At 42.6% G+C, this 17,122-nt stretch overlaps 1 protein-coding gene across 4 annotated transcripts in view; it reads left to right on the top strand.

The window, feature by feature from the left end:
* NCBP1 (nuclear cap binding protein subunit 1) overlaps nucleotides 1-15,500 on the top strand; it is a 37,567-nt gene extending 22,067 nt beyond the window's left edge. For all 4 annotated transcript variants that reach the window (XM_045780513.2, XM_045780515.2, XM_045780514.2 and 1 more), the window contains 11 exons: nucleotides 489-551; nucleotides 792-866; nucleotides 2,996-3,099; nucleotides 5,068-5,190; nucleotides 6,599-6,701; nucleotides 7,521-7,614; nucleotides 8,335-8,438; nucleotides 10,335-10,449; nucleotides 13,304-13,432; nucleotides 13,956-14,069; nucleotides 14,968-15,500. In XM_045780513.2, the coding sequence (XP_045636469.1) occupies nucleotides 489-551; nucleotides 792-866; nucleotides 2,996-3,099; nucleotides 5,068-5,190; nucleotides 6,599-6,701; nucleotides 7,521-7,614; nucleotides 8,335-8,438; nucleotides 10,335-10,449; nucleotides 13,304-13,432; nucleotides 13,956-14,069; nucleotides 14,968-15,081 (1,138 nt within the window). In that variant the 3' untranslated portion in view covers nucleotides 15,082-15,500. The remainder of the gene's footprint in view (nucleotides 1-488; nucleotides 552-791; nucleotides 867-2,995; nucleotides 3,100-5,067; nucleotides 5,191-6,598; nucleotides 6,702-7,520; nucleotides 7,615-8,334; nucleotides 8,439-10,334; nucleotides 10,450-13,303; nucleotides 13,433-13,955; nucleotides 14,070-14,967) is intronic.
* Nucleotides 15,501-17,122: the final 1,622 nt, after the last annotated feature.

Raw genomic sequence — 17,122 nt, 5'->3', positions numbered from 1 at the left:
GGGTATAGTGTGGGGATGAGATACTACACTTAGAAACGTTTTATCGCAATTGCTTTAATCTTTTTTTTTCTTTTGCCTCTGTTTCATTGTCTGAAATGGGGGGAAATACTACATTATTTGAAAGTAATTGTGAGATTTCAACTATATATATATGTGTGTGTATACATAGAGACACACATGTGTATATATAGTGTCTGGCACAAAACAGGCACTCAGATATTATCTGTTTTTCACTTAAAAAGGATAGTACTATTACAAAGAGTGAGATAGGGGACCATTATTTTTGGGAGAAGATGAATTACAGGATTTGCAGAGAAAAGGGCAAGTGACAGCAAAAGGTAACAGCTTTGGTACAGGGATATGCTTTTCATTTAACTCTATACAGGAGGATTTTACTTGTCTGCAGGATTATATAAGTTCCTGTTACAAACTGCAACCATTCATCCTTTTCTATCTCCCCCCCACCCCCTGCCCACTTCTCTCTATAGGTTTATTAATTGGTTTTCCCATCATCTAAGTAACTTCCAGTTCCGTTGGAGTTGGGAAGATTGGTAAGTGGTGGTATGTTTTATCTTTTCTTTCTCTGCAGTTATCATAATAAAGAAAATTAAGCATTTAAAGCTATAACATAAAAGCAGTCTTCTGTGGAGTCTGAAATACTTTTGGTATACGTGTGTGTGTGTGTAAATGAAATAATTTTAGGTACGGGGAAACTCGTAGCTAAGTACACATTAGGTGTAAGTGCAGATTATGTGTAAGAACTTATAATAAAACTACCCTTTTCTTATTAGGTCAGATTGTCTTACTCAAGATCCTGAAAGTCCCAAACCAAAGTTTGTAAGAGAAGTTCTAGAAAAATGTATGAGGTGAGTTCTTTCTGTTTTCTCCTCAGCTTAGTTCTCCTAATTTCTATGGGGGAGAGTTTTTCTCTTCTTTGTATGTGTGATGTTTGTGCAGAATGTCATTTTTTAAATACAAGTATCTGCCTCTCTTCCCCTTTCAGTTTTTAGTCAAGATTTAGGCTAAAAAAATGAAGCAACTGTGCCATCTGGATTCAGTGTGAATTAGGCCAATATGTTTTTTTTTCAAATGTACTTTGAAATAATTTTACATTTCAGGATAGTTGCCAAAATAGTGCAAAGAACTCTATCCTGTTCCTTTAGATTCCCTGGTTGTTAACACTCCACCACATTTGTTCGGATGTTCACTTCTTTTTCCCTTCTGTATATATATACCCATCACATTGGTCTTTTTCCGAACCCTCTGGAAACAAGCTGCAGATGTGGTGCCTTGTGTCTTTCCCCACAACAAAGACGCGCACCTGCACGGCCCGCGCGCGGGGCTCCGGGGGAGAGCCAGGCTGTGCTGCAGGGCTACAGCCGTCCAGCCTGCGCGGGTCCCGGCCAGCTGTCGCGATATTGTCTTCCTCTTCTGGGCCGGAGTCCCATCCAGGAGCACACGGTAGCATTTAGTTGTCATGCGCTTCACATTCCTCACTTGACCGGTTACTCTTTCCTGTCTTTCATGTTTTAAAGAATCTAGGCCTTTTTTGAGTCGCCCTCACGTGTGCCCCTGACCAGACTCGGGATTTGTACTGTTGGTCGTCTTCGCGCATCGCATTCGGGAGGCACACGAGCCCTAGCCCTGGGAATGTTAGCCTGGGTCCCCTGGTCATGGCAGTGTCTGCCAGGCTTCTCCACCTTAAATTCACCATTCTTCCCTTTGTAATTGATTAATATTTTGTGGGAGAGATCCTGAGATGATGCCCATCTTATCCTGCATCAAACGTTTACTGACAACTGCTACTTTTATCTGCCACCGCTATGATGATTGCCAAATAATGATTCTCTTTTTCCATTTTTTCCCTACTTTTATTAGTTGGCATTCTCCTGTAAGAAAGCGCTATCCTTTTTTGCCCATTTATTTATTTATTCTTGTGTTCATATATCAGTAGGGACTAATGGGTTTCAGTTTCCTTCAGTGAGTTATAATCTCTTGCTGTCATTATTAATTTTGATGCCAAAATTGTCCCTGATTTGTTTAGAGTCCCTTGTGCCTCCTGGGTCTTTTTTTTTTCTCTTTTAATATCCCCCTCCATTCATTAAGCATTTCCTTATTTTTGGCATAAGCTGTTCCAGGCACAACTTGTGTTTCCTTGCCCCTCCCCTGGAATCTTCTATTCACAGAGCCCAAGTTTCTTTCTTTTTTTTTTTTTTAAGATTTTATTTATTTATTTGAGAGAGAGAGCGCGCACATGCACGCACAAGCAAGAAAGGGGCAGAGGGAGAGGGAGAAGCAGACTCTGAGCAGGGAGCCCAATGTGGGGCTCGATCCCAGGACCTTGAGCTCATGACCTGAGCCAAAATCAAGAGTCTGACGCTCAACTAACTGAGCCGCCCAGGCGCCCCTCACGGAGCGCAAGTTCCTAAGAGTGGAGTATGGTATTTAGGAACCAAGATCTGGACACTTGATGTGCTCATTGCTCTTTGAATGGACAAAGATAGTCTATATACATTTATGCACACAGACACACACGTACATAACTTTTTATATCCACCTAGGTGTGTGTATCCCTCCAACTCTACCTCATTTTTTCTAGCCTTCCCCTTGCCATGATTTCTAAATACCTTTTCAGGAACTAGGAAACTTGGCTCCCCTTAGCCTTGATACATATTTATTTGCTGCAGTATAACCAGTTTCCCCATCATGGAGACTCTCCCCTGCCCCACCCTACCCCAGTACCACTCCACATCCTTGGTCACCAGGCTCGTAGACCCATGGCCCACACCTCATTGTGAACCAGAAAGTTTTGAAGAAGGCCTGAGTTTCGGTATGCTGCCATAGACAAAAGCTTTAAAGGACTTGTTTTCCCCTTTGGCTTCTTGGCTGTCAGCTGAGTCCAGGGTGTTAGAGATGGGATTTTCCGGTAAGTTGGAGGCTACCAAAGAATGGAACTGACGAACGGTATTTTCTGAGGCTCTTATTTGTATTGTAGGTTGTCTTATCATCAGCGTATATTAGATATTGTTCCTCCTACCTTCTCAGCTCTATGTCCTGCAAACCCAACCTGCATTTACAAGTACGGAGATGAAAGTAGCAGTAAGTAATACAGTTCATCCCGCTGCCTTTTAAAAGTACTGACACCAGCATTCTCTAAAGTCAGTTATTTAAGGTGGTGAAAGTGAACGTTTTCTATTCCTGGGTTTATATTTTTTCTGTTTGAAAGGTGATCTATACTGGTCACTTTTTTGCCCTGTCGTCATTTTGAAGATTCATGATTTGCTTAGTTATTATTATTGGCTTGTAAGATTTTTTCCTTAATGGTGTCTACAATGTTATATGCCTGACATTATTTTAAACATGCTGCTAAGTATAGCAAGTTGAATGTAGAGCCAGAACTTACTAAACGAGAGTGCATCTGTCACGGCGGTGAGATGATCTGAATTGATGACCATGTGATATCAGTTCTGGTGTGGGAGCACAGGTGCACAGAGACTGTATTTTGACCAGCAGTATGCCGCTAGAAGTAAATTTTTAAATACAGTTTTCTTACTTTTTGGTTACCTCATGTCTGAGATTACACTGTGACTCAGAGGGCCTGTACTGTGATGCGCCATGTTGTGCTGTGCGCTTAAGGTAAGCTGTCGTGCATCGGCGATCACTGGTACGGAGTTAGGTGCGGAGGTCAGTCTTGCAGATGGCACTGCACACGGCTGTGCCGCGGGCCTCCCACTTTGTGCTGTGCGGCACTTCTTACAGCTGGAAACTCACTCCTCTCCCTTGCCTTCTCCTGCGCCCCTGGCTCTCCACGCCCCCCCCCCCCCACTACACCTGTTTGCCTTGAAGTAAGCTCAGGGTCCCAATGCTGAGTACATTTCCTATGTCGCTATGTCACTTAATCCTTGAGACAACTCTGAGAATTAGTGTGTTTATTAGACCAGTTTTACAATGAGAAATGTCTTCAAAGAGGTGAAGCCACAGTGAGATGGCTTCCGAGTGGTGGAGCCCCGACTCACATCCACCCCCGCTGACCGAGCAGTGTCGCCCTCCCCACCGTGCTGTCCTGCAGGCGCAGAGCTGGAGGCGGCCGCGTGCACGTGCTGAGGTCTGAGCTCTGCCTCATACCGGCCCAGAGAAGCATAAGGCGGTCTTTGATAGCAGGAGCTCAAACTTCTGTTGAACGTTGAGCTTGCTTTTTTCCCGTAGAAGCAGCTGAGCCTAACAGCTGTCCCTCCTACGTTATTTGTGACTTTTTCCCAAGTGGACTCCTGCTGTAGCCAGGCCACTTCCTCTTTTATCTATTCCGGGCTCATGGTTCTCGGTTTTGCCTTTATTTGTGCCTAAAGTCTGGAAAGCCCTTTTTCTTTCCACTTCCTGTGCTCTCTCTAGGGTCTGGCCCACTCTACTCTTCTATAAATACGAACCTTTAGCGAGCCAGTTTTGTGTTGCTCTCACTACATTTTTTGTGACTATCTTGGTTCCTTAATACGTTGTAGACCCTTCAGTGACAGGGGATTCTCTTTTTCTTATTTTCTCTCCCACTTCCAAGGAAAAGCACACAGCACATGTGACCTGTTGTAATTGACTTCATTCATTCAAAATGCTTAGCAACTCCTATGTCAGGATTCTTTTTGTTATCCCTTTGTCCGCCCTAAGATCTGCAGTTGCTCTGGTGATGCCATACAGTATATATTAGTGCAAATTTTATACAATAAGGACTCAACAGATAGTAACTAATAGTAAATACGTGGAGTCACAGCATAAGAGCACCTGGCTTACACAGATTCAAGTGTGTGGCCTCAGCAAAAGACAGAAGCAATTTAAAAAAACCCCAGTAAACTGGCAGCCTTTCCCTGTTCAAACTCAGACTTCGTTGTCACTGTCTCAGGAAAAAGGAGGAAGAAGGGGCACTGACCAAAATGAAAGAAATACATTAAGTCTCGGCTTTTGAGCTTAAGAAAAGCCTAGGGATTTGAAGACTGTCAAAGGACAGTCATAGAAGTTTCTTATTTATTTACAAGAACAGTCTTAAAACTTGATCCACCCTCTTCCCCATTCTGTGCCTAGATTCTCTTCCTGGACATTCAGTCGCCCTCTGTTTAGCTGTTGCCTTTAAAAGTAAAGCAACCAATGATGAAATCTTCAGCATTCTGAAAGATGTACCAAACCCTAACCAGGATGACGATGACGGTAAGGGAATTAAGTATTCTTCGGTGGACCCGTGTATAGGCCAGGTTAAAGCATCAGTATAAAGCATAATGTGAGTTCCTCTTAAGTCGCAGCAGATGCTCCTAACCAGTGGCCTGTGCGGTGTGTCAGTGGTTCTTAGAACCCCAGCTACTTTCTCCCTTATATAAAAAGAGCTCCTCACCTGTGACCTAGCTTACATTCCGTTTAGAAACTAAACACAAAGTAAAATACGCTGCTATCATTTAGAGATTTTTAAACATTCCCCGCTTTCACTTTAGAAAGGTTCCTGAATGGGAGGACTCAGCGAATTATAAAGTTGGATTTTTCACCAATTTAAACTATTATAATAATAATGTTTAACACAAACTGAGTATGTACCATGTAATTCCAACCACAATCCCTAGGTTTTTGTCTGGGCCAGAGTGGGAAAATAGGCAAAATGATTTGTAAGTTTACCTGAATCAGTAAATGAACAAAACAGAAAATGATGAGAGGGACTTGCCTTATCAGGTATTAAAAGAGATCATGAAAACTACAGTAACTAAAACGATGTGATACTGGCACCAGAAGAGAGAAATCAGTGAGGCAGTTGAAAAGTCTGCTGGGACAACTGGGTAACATTTCGGAGAAAATTTTTTTGTTGGAGCTGTGCATAAGGACACGCGCATAGTAAATGACTAAATCAGAATAAAACGTGAATGGCCTTTGGGTTATTTATTGCTAAAATTTTGTTTGGATTTTTCTTTTCTTTCTTTTTTTTTTTTTTAAGATTTTATTTATTTATTTGACAGAGATAGAGACAGCCAGCCAGAGAGGGAACACAAGCAGGGGGAGTGGGAGAGGAAGAAGCAGGCTCATAGTGGAGGAGCCTGATGTGGGGCTCGATCCCATAACGCCGGGATCACGCCCTGAGCCAAAGGCAGACGCTTAACCGCTGTGCCACCCAGGCGCCCCTGTTTGGATTTTTCTAAGAAATTTGTATTATGATAGAAAATATATTTAGGAGAAAGCATATGTCAAAATGATGGTAGTAAATTTAGACATTGTCAGACATCCTAAGACTTAACTGTTAAGTGTCTGCTGAATTTATTAACATATTATTTTGCCACCATACAGAGAGATACGAACAAGGAAGTTTATGTGGTTATTTGTAAAAGAAATGGATCATATAGAAGAATTAGGGAACCGATCCCAAAAAACTAAGAATTCAGATTATGCTTAGGTTTCTGTTTTGAGTATTTGAAATAAGCAGTGGTCTTTTATTGTTTGTTAGTATTCGAAGACATGACTGACATGTCTGACTTAATGCGTGGATGTGAGCACGCCCTCCATCTAGCGCTCCAGGTGATGGACCAAGGAATTGCTCTACTTGTATTTTCTAGCTGTCTTACTGTGGAATATTTTTCAGATGAAGGATTCAGCTTTAACCCTTTGAAAATAGAGGTCTTTGTACAGACTCTGCTACACTTGGCAGCCAAATCATTCAGCCACTCCTTTAGTGCTCTTGCAAAGTAAGTGCAACGAGAACACATCCTCTGTCTGGAGGGTTTGGAATGTTGATTGGTGTATACCAGTGGAATAGTAATTTTTAGCTGACATTGTTGAACGTGAAGATCTTCATAGTATTGTCGTGTATTTTAATACAGTGGTTCTGGTTTGTAGCAGCTGACACCCTGTTTGGCTCCTGTCAGTCTGTATGAACAGTTTGCCTATGTCCATGGCAGGTACATTTTTCCATGTGGACCTTTAGAGAAACTAGTGAAACCTGGGTCCATAAGACAATCATATATATATATAGTCAAGAAGCTCCCACCCTGTCTAAACATCTTTCTAAAGGAAGGTAAGCAGAAATGAGAGCCAGCTACATTTTGGGGAGTCACCCAAAGGTTGGCATCTAAAGATAGAGCTTTCTAACTCCACAGACAATCCAGAGGAAGAGCGGCCTACAGATACTCCTTCAGCTGAGCAGAGGACCTGGGGTGCTCACCCCCCATTCAATTTCCAAGTCTCTGCTGCAGGGTTCCCACAGAAAGTGCAGTCAGGATACTTCACCTGTGTTTGGAGACAGCTCCTTAGCCCTCACCTCGTCTTAGATACACAGTAAACTTTAGTCCTGGGCTAACAATGGTGTATGGAAAATCTCTAAGATTCCGTGACAAATTTCATACAAACCATGAATTCCTAATCATACCTTTTATATCCTTAATGGTAAACATTGTTACCTTGCATTTATGTAGTGCACTGTAAATTGAGTAGCATCGAAAAGCCTCTGAAAAACTTAAAATCCTTACTGAGTTTATCTGTGGTACTTTTACCCCCGCTGTCCAAAGGTTTCACGAAGTCTTCAAAACCCTAGCTGAGAGTGATGAAGGAAAGTTACATGTTCTAAGAGTTATGTTTGAGGTCTGGAGGAACCACCCACAGGTAAGAATTTTAATTAGACATGTTGAGGCTCTGATTGTATAGGTATAAAAATAAGGCAATTAGTACCTTATTTTAAAACATGAAATTTGAGTCTGCCTATAGAATGGTTTTAAATTCTGTAGTTTTTTTTAATGCTCCAGAAGTCATAATATTTAATTCATTAAAGAGCAAGTGTTATGATTTAGTTTTGGACTGTAATATCTTAACACATTTTAAATATGTAGTAAGAATGCTTGTTGCTTGGAAGAGTCTACCACTTGGGTTAGGAAATAATTACCAAGTCTACCCAATTTCTACAAACAACCTCCAGATTTCTCAAACCTCAGTGACTGTTTTCATACTATGTGTTTTAAAGAGGCATTAAAATGAATATATTAACAGTTTTTTATAAAATATTCTTAGATTTTTTTTAATTTAAGGATTCAACAGAAATTATGTATTTTTGTATTTTCTAATATTTTCATAAAATTTTAGGTGTTACCACTAACAGTTTTTCTTTTTGCTCCATCTTTACTGGCGTTGTAGTTTTCTTACTTTCTTATAGTAAGTACCGGAGCCAAACAGAGTGCAGAATCAATCTTAAGACCTAATGATCAAACTCATCTGTTCCATAAGCACTGAAAATGCATCTCAGACTTCCTATTTTGGTTTTGTAGCAGTGGGATTGTTGTGGCCTCCACGTAAGTGTGATTTACCCTAAGAGTTCTTTTCTCATTGTAGATGATTGCTGTGCTCGTAGATAAGATGATCCGCACACAGATTGTTGACTGTGCTGCAGTGGCAAATTGGATCTTCTCTTCAGAACTGTCTCGAGACTTTACTAGGTGAGTGTGGATTATGTTCCAAAGTTTGTATTCTCTAAGAATCAGTTTATGTTTGCTCTCATACATGAGCTCCAAATTCTGGTTCAGACATCGTTGATATCCTGATGGTCTGACCTGGTGGGACTGGACTGAGCAGGGATTCCCGGGCAGCGCGCACGCACAGCCAGGCAGTTGCAGCGTCTCTTAAGGACACACGTGCAGATTGAATCGGGGCCCAGCCAGCCAAACAGAATCGCTGATAGAGGATCCAGACCTGGGAGAGAAGATCAGGCTGTGTGTCAGGGTCTGAGCTAGACAGTGGGGTGCAGGGAAGAGTTCCAGCTCAGCTGGGGACCTGGACTGCATACCAGGCGCTAGGAGAAACCTGAGTCACAGTAGATTAAGTACACATCACGGAGGGATTGAGGAAAAGTCTGCTGGGCCCGAGTGCCCGTGGGGAAGGGAGGTGTTTCCCCTCAGTCACAAAAAACCTGGATTTAATGCAGAAGACTCATTCTAGATCCATTTCCCCCTCAGGAAGAGACTTTTCATTAAGCATGGTGAAGTTGAGTCCACAGGCTTTCTAACTGTTAGGGACTGGAACAGGAGTTGACTCAAAACAGGAAATAAAGGAATATTGCTTATAAAGATATAAAAATCCATCACAGCCTTCATCCTCTTCGTTGTACTTGGTATTGCAGAGGACACTGGTCTGAACTGAACTGAATCCTTAGGGTGGAACGGTACGCTCTAAGGTCACCATACCAGCCAGATCGGCATTCATAAGTGAAGGCTACAGACATTTCTCAGATTTGCAAACTCAGAATATTGACCACCCAGGTTATTTGGTAGCCATTAATCCTGAGGGACTTACGTTTGCGACTCCTTTCAGCCTCGCCCCACACCACAGAGGGGGTTACGTTGTCTGTATCTTACACGACAGGAGAGTGTTGCAGAGTGTATCCAAAGTCACAACGAAGGGCACAGTCAGAATGCAAACACCGGCGTTCTTGAACGGATAAAGGGCTCCAAAGCTCCATCGGTTCTTGAACCCTGCGCTCAAGTATTCCTAACTCTGCAAAGCCTTCCCTGACCACCGCTTCCAGAGCTGAAGTGTTCTGCTCTTATGCCCTGTCCGCTAATGCCCTAGACTTTGAGTTTGATGACTAACCTGTTTTATTATCTTCCACTGAAACCCATTATCCAAGTCAGGATGTATAGAGGGAAGTCCTCTTCCGCGCTGAATCTTGGGGCGAGGTAGAACTAGTTTGTAGACAGACGTAGTTAAGACGCTGCTTTGAAAAATAAACCATTTATGCAGCAAACCTTTTGAAGCACCGACAAGGTGATCCTGCTTGAGCAATTTGCTGATAAAGTAGTAGACATATGTTTATCTCATTCTTAAAAGCCCAGCAGTTGATAGCTGTTGTGAACCAGTAAGTTTCTTAAATGTTCCAGACAAGTGGCTGAATGTGTGCTACAGTTAAGTAGCATAAAGCATGTGAAATGAGCCTCAGGTAGGTTTCCATTTTCAGACAACTCCAATACATAATGTTTAAATTTAGAAGAGAGAAAACATATTTTTGTTCCTAATGTACATATTTTTTTCTGGTTTGCCATTGCACTTTGTTGTGTATGGACACAGACCTTTTATGCGTGTCTAGCAGGGGATGGAAATAAAAATGACAAGGACCCGGTGCTGCCTTCAGGAAACTTACCTGAGTCTCATGGGTAAAGACAGATGTTTGCACAATTTATGATACAAAAAAAATTTTAAGTGTTGCTGGAAAAACAGGACTAATTCTTCCTACTAACGAGGGAGAGACTTCCAGCATGAGTAGGTTATAAAAGTTGGGGGATCTTATTTTCTGTAAGTGTACTTGAACATACAGTAACTAAACACTATGTTACTTTAAGATTGTTTGTTTGGGAAATCTTGCACTCCACAATTCGTAAGATGAACAAACACGTTCTCAAAATCCAGAAAGAGCTGGAAGAAGCAAAAGAGAAACTCGCAAGGCAACATAAACGGGTAAGTCTTAATGTCGATTTGTAAATGGTCACAGAAAGTATGCCAGGAACTCTTAAAAATATTCGAAGATCATTACCTTGATAGGAACTTCTTTTTTCTGAGGCCAGATTATGCAGACTATTGTAGAAGTAGAGGGAGAAGAAGGACCTGGGGGTGTGCTGCTCCCTGCTGCTACACTGTGTGATGAACCTGGAAGGAGGCCACAAACCTTGCTTTTCCGTAGTTCTGTCTGGATCCGCTTCCTGTTTGTCCTTCCCAAGAGGGAAGGCAGAGAAGGAAAGAGGGCACTTGTATTTCTCTAAGAGTTTCTGGTGCAAGAGGGGACGGGGAGAAAACTGTGGACCACGTCCCCCGTACTGTGGGGACCGGTGGGCAGTCCTTCCCCAGTTTGCAGAATACTTCTCATATCACTGTGATTAGCCATTTTGGGGGGAAGCTGTGAGCTGCGTTCCACGATTTTACATAATAGTACTACTGCTATTCTTCATGCCAGTATTTTCCAGTGTTGTGCATATTTACCAGAGTCGGTGGAAACAAATTTAATGACTCACGTGAACCTACAGCAGGTGCAAGTGCTAGTCTCCACACAGACACGCATATACGTCTATATGGTATATAAACACACGTTCACACACGTAAGATACTGCAAGGTAAGTGGTGTCATCCCCATTTTATACATGCCCAGATTGAGGCTCAGAGAACGTAAGTAACTTGCTCAAGCTTACGTGGTTAGTAAGGGACAGAGCTTAGGATCTGACCCAGGCCCGTCAAATTCTGGAGACTTCCCTTCATGCCGCACCGTCCCTAGATAGGTGATGTCCAGCACAGTAACTGCTAGCCACATGTAACTGTAAGGTAATTAAAGTGAAATACAATTTAAAACTCAGTTCTTCAGTCACACCAACCCCATTTCAAGTGCTCAGCAGTCCTGTACGGCTAGTGGCTGCTGTGATGGGCAGCACAGATCGATGTAACATTTCCCTCATCACAGAAAGGTCTACCGGAAGTAGTACTATAGAACCGAGCCTTAGTGTGCTATTAGGGAAAAAGCGGCATCTACCCAGGTGCCTATGACATAATAAGGCAGACCCCATAACAGGTGCTGCGTTAGAGATAAAACAGAAGTCTGTAAAAACAGGGGCTTCTGATAATTTTGCTTGAAGGGTAGAAGAAGACTGTTACCGATGGGGCCTTACCAACAGCTTGTTATCTAGAAGGAAACAGGCTTTCCAGGTGGCGAGGCCTACCTTCTTGCTCAAAGGACCAAAGGACCTTGATGTGTGACATACCCGGAGGTGGGTTCTGGTTCAGCTCAGCCATCTACTAGCTTTGTGACACTGGGAAAGTCATCTAACCACTAAATTAAAAAGACAACACCTCAGTTCTTCAGGGGGAGCTGGAAGGGAGTCGTTAAAGCTTAACAGAGATGTAGTGAGCCCATTACTGCCAGCAGAATCTTGAATAGTCTGCTTTGAGTTATTATACGTAGTCAGAGCCGTTTCTGAATTATTGCACGGTTGGCAGGTCCTCGAGAGGTGTGCGGGCCTGCCCAGCATTTCTGTGCAGCCCGTCAGAGGAGAAACTGGCCTCTGGTTACTGCTGAAGCGGTCACATGGCCATGTATTAGCGACTGGGAGGCACGGCCGGTTTTTTCACTGGCCATCTACTTTGCTGAATGAGCAGCAGCAGAGTTATAAAAACATACTATCCATCCTCATTATTTGTGGGTTCTGTTTTTGCAAGCTTGCTAAAATTTGTGACCTCAAAATCTGTACTCACAGTGCTTTCCCAGTCATTCAGACATAGGCAGCCCCCATGGGCTTGTTCCCAGATAAGGTCAAACAAGGCAGTATTCTGTCTTGTTTCAGTTCTCACACTATGAAATCCTTTTCATGGTGTATGTAGTGCCACATTTGAGCTTTTGTTGGTGACTTCGCTGTTGAAAATGGCCCTGAAGCATAGGGCTGAAATGCTGTCTAGTGCCGCTAAGTGCAGGACGGCTGTGATGTGTCTGACGGTAAGAATACACGGGTTGGAGGAGCTTCTTCTGGGCACGAGTGCCAGTGCTGTTGGCAGTGTTCAGCTGTTCGGTGTGCATAAGTCAACATCATACATCCAGAAGAAGGAAAAGGGGACTCACCAATCTCTACCTAAGGCTGTTCCCTCAAGTACTGAAGTAACATCTGCTGTGCTGTGGAAAGGCAGCTCAACTTGTGGATTCCTAAGACAACGACTGATCTAAAAAACATAGTGGATTTAAAAACATAGCATTCTTGTGAGGCTGAAAACCAAAGAAATTTACAGTGTCGTTACTCAGGTCGGGAAAATGTTAAATCCTTCTCAGGCAGCGTTTGAGTATAAAGAAATACTGTATAATTATTTGTAAAACGTAGTAAGCGATCTTTAAAGAGAAACACACGTAAGGTTACGTATTGATCACCTGACAAAAGGCTCCCAAGAACCGAACCCTGTCCTTCCCTAAGCAGTGGTTCAGGGTTCACAGCAAACACGTCAACATAACGATGGTGAAGAACAAGAATCTACTGTACATTTGCCGTGGACCTCACAGCTGTTTTCACTTTGAATGGAGGAAAAATGGGACACACACTTCCTCCCTGAATGGGCTGTCTTGTAAAAGGGGCTCACTCACTTCTGGGAGTGCAGACATTCCGGCCTGCGGTTATCCGAGAGGGTACGGTGAAGTGTCCTGGCGCGGGTAAGCGTGTGCATGGAGGGCGCTGAGGACTTCCGCCTGCCGGTACCAGACAAAGGAACATCCTTTCCCTTACTTGATGGGGTTTAATGTACTGGAATTCTAAGTGCCATTTTCCTTTTGTTCCTGTGCATCCTGCAGCGAAGTGACGATGACGACAGAAGCAGTGACAGGAAAGATGGGGCTCTAGAGGAGCAAATAGAAAGACTGCAGGAGAAAGTGGAGTCTGCTCAGAGTGAACAGAAGAACCTCTTCCTTGTCATATTCCAGGTATCTTGGCTTGGGACACGGATATTTCTTTAGGTTTGAAAAATGTGATTTTTAATCGTAATACATAATCATTTATAAAAGTTTAAAATACAAAAACTTACAAAGGAAGTAAAAGCTCACTACTTGAAGGTAACGTGTACCCCAGTCCGCGGTGTTGGCTTAGCGTTCTTAGAGGACCATTTCTCCAAGCTTTAACAAGATGTGTGAGGATACTTTAAGTACCTTTCTTATATTCAGTTATTCCCAATTGTTGATCATTTATTTTCCCTTCTGATTATGTCCTTAAAAATAGATGCCGAGAAAAAGGACAGGCATAGTAATGTAGCTATTAAAGGTGTTCACATACTAACATTAGCACTGGTCTGCCTTTCTAGACTGACAGTATTTATTGACTTAGGACAGTTGGTAATACACACCACAAAGACCAAGTAGAACAGGAATGCCTTTGAGGTCTCTTGGTCGAAAATGTGATGGTTTAAGAATTCTCCCCGTAACATGGCTGTACCTCTGTACCCCCTTCCAGCGTTTTATCATGATCCTGACTGAGCACTTAGTACGATGTGAGACTGATGGGACCAGCGTATTAACCCCGTGGTATAAGAACTGTATAGAGAGGCTCCAGCAGATCTTCTTACAGGTTTGTGGGAAATTCTGATTAGATAAACGTTATTCTCAGCCACAAGGATTTTCCATTTTAAAAAATGGTAGTATTTGTCAGGAGGTTGTGTAGTACCCGTAAGGCCCTTCAATGTCCATCTGCTGCTCCTGTGGCTCATCGGAACATGTAAGCTTAAATGGGCCCTCTGCCATCGATTCCTAATCGCTGTTCCCTGGGCATTTCGGGAGCTCAGTATGTGCAAGTCGTACAGGCACACAAGAAGAGATTCTCATTTTCTCTCACTTCCCCCCCACATAACCTCAACAAGTCATGGATTTTCAGTGAGACAGATGAGCTGTTTTTAACAGACAAAATGAAGTTTGGGTTTCTTATTTTGTGGAATAGCTAAGAGAATTAGCAGGTGATCTGTTACCTTTTTGTAAAAGAAAAAAATTTTTAAATGATCTAACTAGTAAAAGCAAAAACAGGAAATTATTGCAAAGTATCTTTGCTCCTGTTTCAGCAACCATAGTTTTAATCCTCTTTCCTGGGTTGGTTCTAATCTTGGGCCAGTCCCTGTCAGGGCTGCCTTTAAAAAGCCCTCCTGTCTTTGTCTTCAGTAGTAGAGGCCCAGCTGCATGCAGTCTGCCAGCAGCCGCCCCTGCTTTGAAGCCTGAATTACGTTTACAGTCAAATTCAGTTCTGCCCAGTTTGTTTCTAAGTTATTGACATCCTCCCCCCCCCTTATTTAATTTCCCTCTACATTTTCTTAATGTTGGGGCTTCTCAGGAGCCCATTCTTCCTATCAAGCATAACCACTTTTTTCCCTCCTCCCCCTTCCCACCATTCCACCACGTGGGGAGGCTGCTGAGGGAAGCGTTCGGCAGGATTGCCTGTGTGGGCTTTTTCCTATCTAACCACCCCCTTTTGTCCACAGCATCACCAGATAATCCAGCAGTACATGGTGACCCTGGAGAACCTGCTCTTCACGGCGGAGTTAGACCCTCATATCCTGGCTGTGTTCCAGCAGTTCTGTGCCCTCCAGGCCTAAGGGTCCTTTTATTCCTGTCAGGACTTTTTTTAAATATCTGAAAATAATTTGTCTTATTTTTTTGATGGTTTGAATGCTTGCTTTCTTGTAGCATCTTTCACTTATTAAAGGGGGAGGGGGGAGGAGGACGGTGAAGAATAGAGCGTTGATGACCTTTAACCACCCCTAAAAGCAAAAATTCCCGACTGACAATGTGATGATGACCATCGGATGTATTATATATATATGACAGATACAACTTTGCTGGTATTTTTTTCTCCCTAAGGCACAAAAGCTAAGTGGTCTGAGGTATGTGAACACTAGGGGTCCAGCTTACAAAGTAGTATATAGACTCGGTGGGTTTACTGTCAAGTAGCATAGCTCTTCACAGCTCGTGGATAACCTAATACGGCCGAAATAAAATTAAAATGTTTTTTAAACTTTGGTATTTCATGATTTATCATCTCAGTCTACTTGACAATCGGTGGTTTCTTATTGAAGGTGTACTTCCTCACTGGGAATTCTCTCTCCAAAGTAGTATTAGTATTTTAAGACACTACTTACGAATGTTATTCAGAGTAGCACTACCCAAATTCTTTAGTTATTCTGTGGTGAAACGGCCGTTCTGAAGGCCCCCCCAGTGGTGGCCGGCGTGCAGGCAGCAGTGGGAGCTGTGACCTTAGAGCCACCTGGTCAGCACCTCTAGTTTCGGAGACAGTTCTGTCCAAGGTCCACTAGTGAAGTGCGTGCTGAAGTGGAAACAGAAGTAGCTACATTGGCCAAAACTGTCCTTGGATATACAGGTTTGGGTTTGGTTTCTACAGAACTTGGTCCGAGTAATTACTAATTCTTGAGCCTGTTTCCTTTACAGTATTAAAGCTTAACTGAGATAAGCATGCACATAAAATAAGTATAACGGATTCTCTGACATTGCAAATTGCTAGCATTTTAAGACTTCACTAAACCTTAGGAAAAATTGAACCACCACCCCACAACTGGTAAGTAGTATTCCTTTGCGCTTGTACGACACAGGTAGCCTCAGCTTACTACATCGTACGTTTAGGATGCATTAGCATTTGTCATATTGTTATCCAGTCTCTTTGGTTTACACCACATTTTTGTGGCTATAGAATATTGTCCATTCAAGAGATAGGAATTTCTAGGATTTTTAAATACTGTACCATTTAAAACAAATAATTCACAGAATTAAAAGTACATGGCAAGTTACTAGCAGGAGAAGGACTAAAACCCAGGTTCTTGTCTTTTCTTCTGGTTATGCTGTTCCTCCTTCCCACAAACAGTAATCAGTCAGACATGGCTCTTGGCCTCAAGAAGCCAAAATGATAACCACTTAAGGCTCTGGAAACTTCGACCCTCCACTGCCCTGTCGCCCCTCCTCCCCCAGTGCACTGCAGTTCGGCTAGTTACACCTGCCTGATCCGAAGTCTAGAGGAATTTTGCTCGTGGATCCTCTCTTCACGTGTAATATTGCTTCTCACAAGAATTCACTGATGGGACGCTGCTCTGTGCAGTTAGGCAGCTAAGTTTATGGAAAAAACTGGAAGTTGCATTTTGAAAAAACAAGAACAACATTCAGCAGCTGCTTTCCCCACTCAAGCAGCTCATACAGACAAAAGAACGGCATGTCACTAAAGTATCTTGCAAAGAAATCAATATTCTGTTAAATATTCTATCAATGCCATTTAACATTTCCTTTGTCAAAGTGAACGAACATATGCTTTGTTTTCCTTGATTCTAAATCTCCCTTCCAGGAATAATTCAGGCAGTGGTTCAAATGAAAATAAGTTTCCTTGCTCTTCCTGGAAAGTATTGAGAAGTTTGTTGTATAATTTACTAACCCGTAATTATACCTGAAAATGAGAAATGAAAGAACTTGCCAACTGGGTAGAATACATTGTTCTCCGGATACTGGTATCATCTTCAAGTGATGAAAGAGGGAAAGAAGCATACGTGAAACTAGACAAATCTAGAACTACACTGTCCTGATGAGAACACGTGCTCATGAACAAGCGGCTGGTCTGTGCCACGTGCCCCAGATTCA

This window comes from Ursus americanus, chromosome 18 (genome assembly GCF_024610735.1).
Source record: "Ursus americanus isolate L20-20 chromosome 18, mUrsAme1.1.p, whole genome shotgun sequence".
NCBI classification, from domain to species: Eukaryota; Metazoa; Chordata; class Mammalia; order Carnivora; family Ursidae; genus Ursus; species Ursus americanus.
Note: the sequence above shows the minus strand (reverse complement) of the source record. Positions and strands in the feature narration are given on the sequence as shown.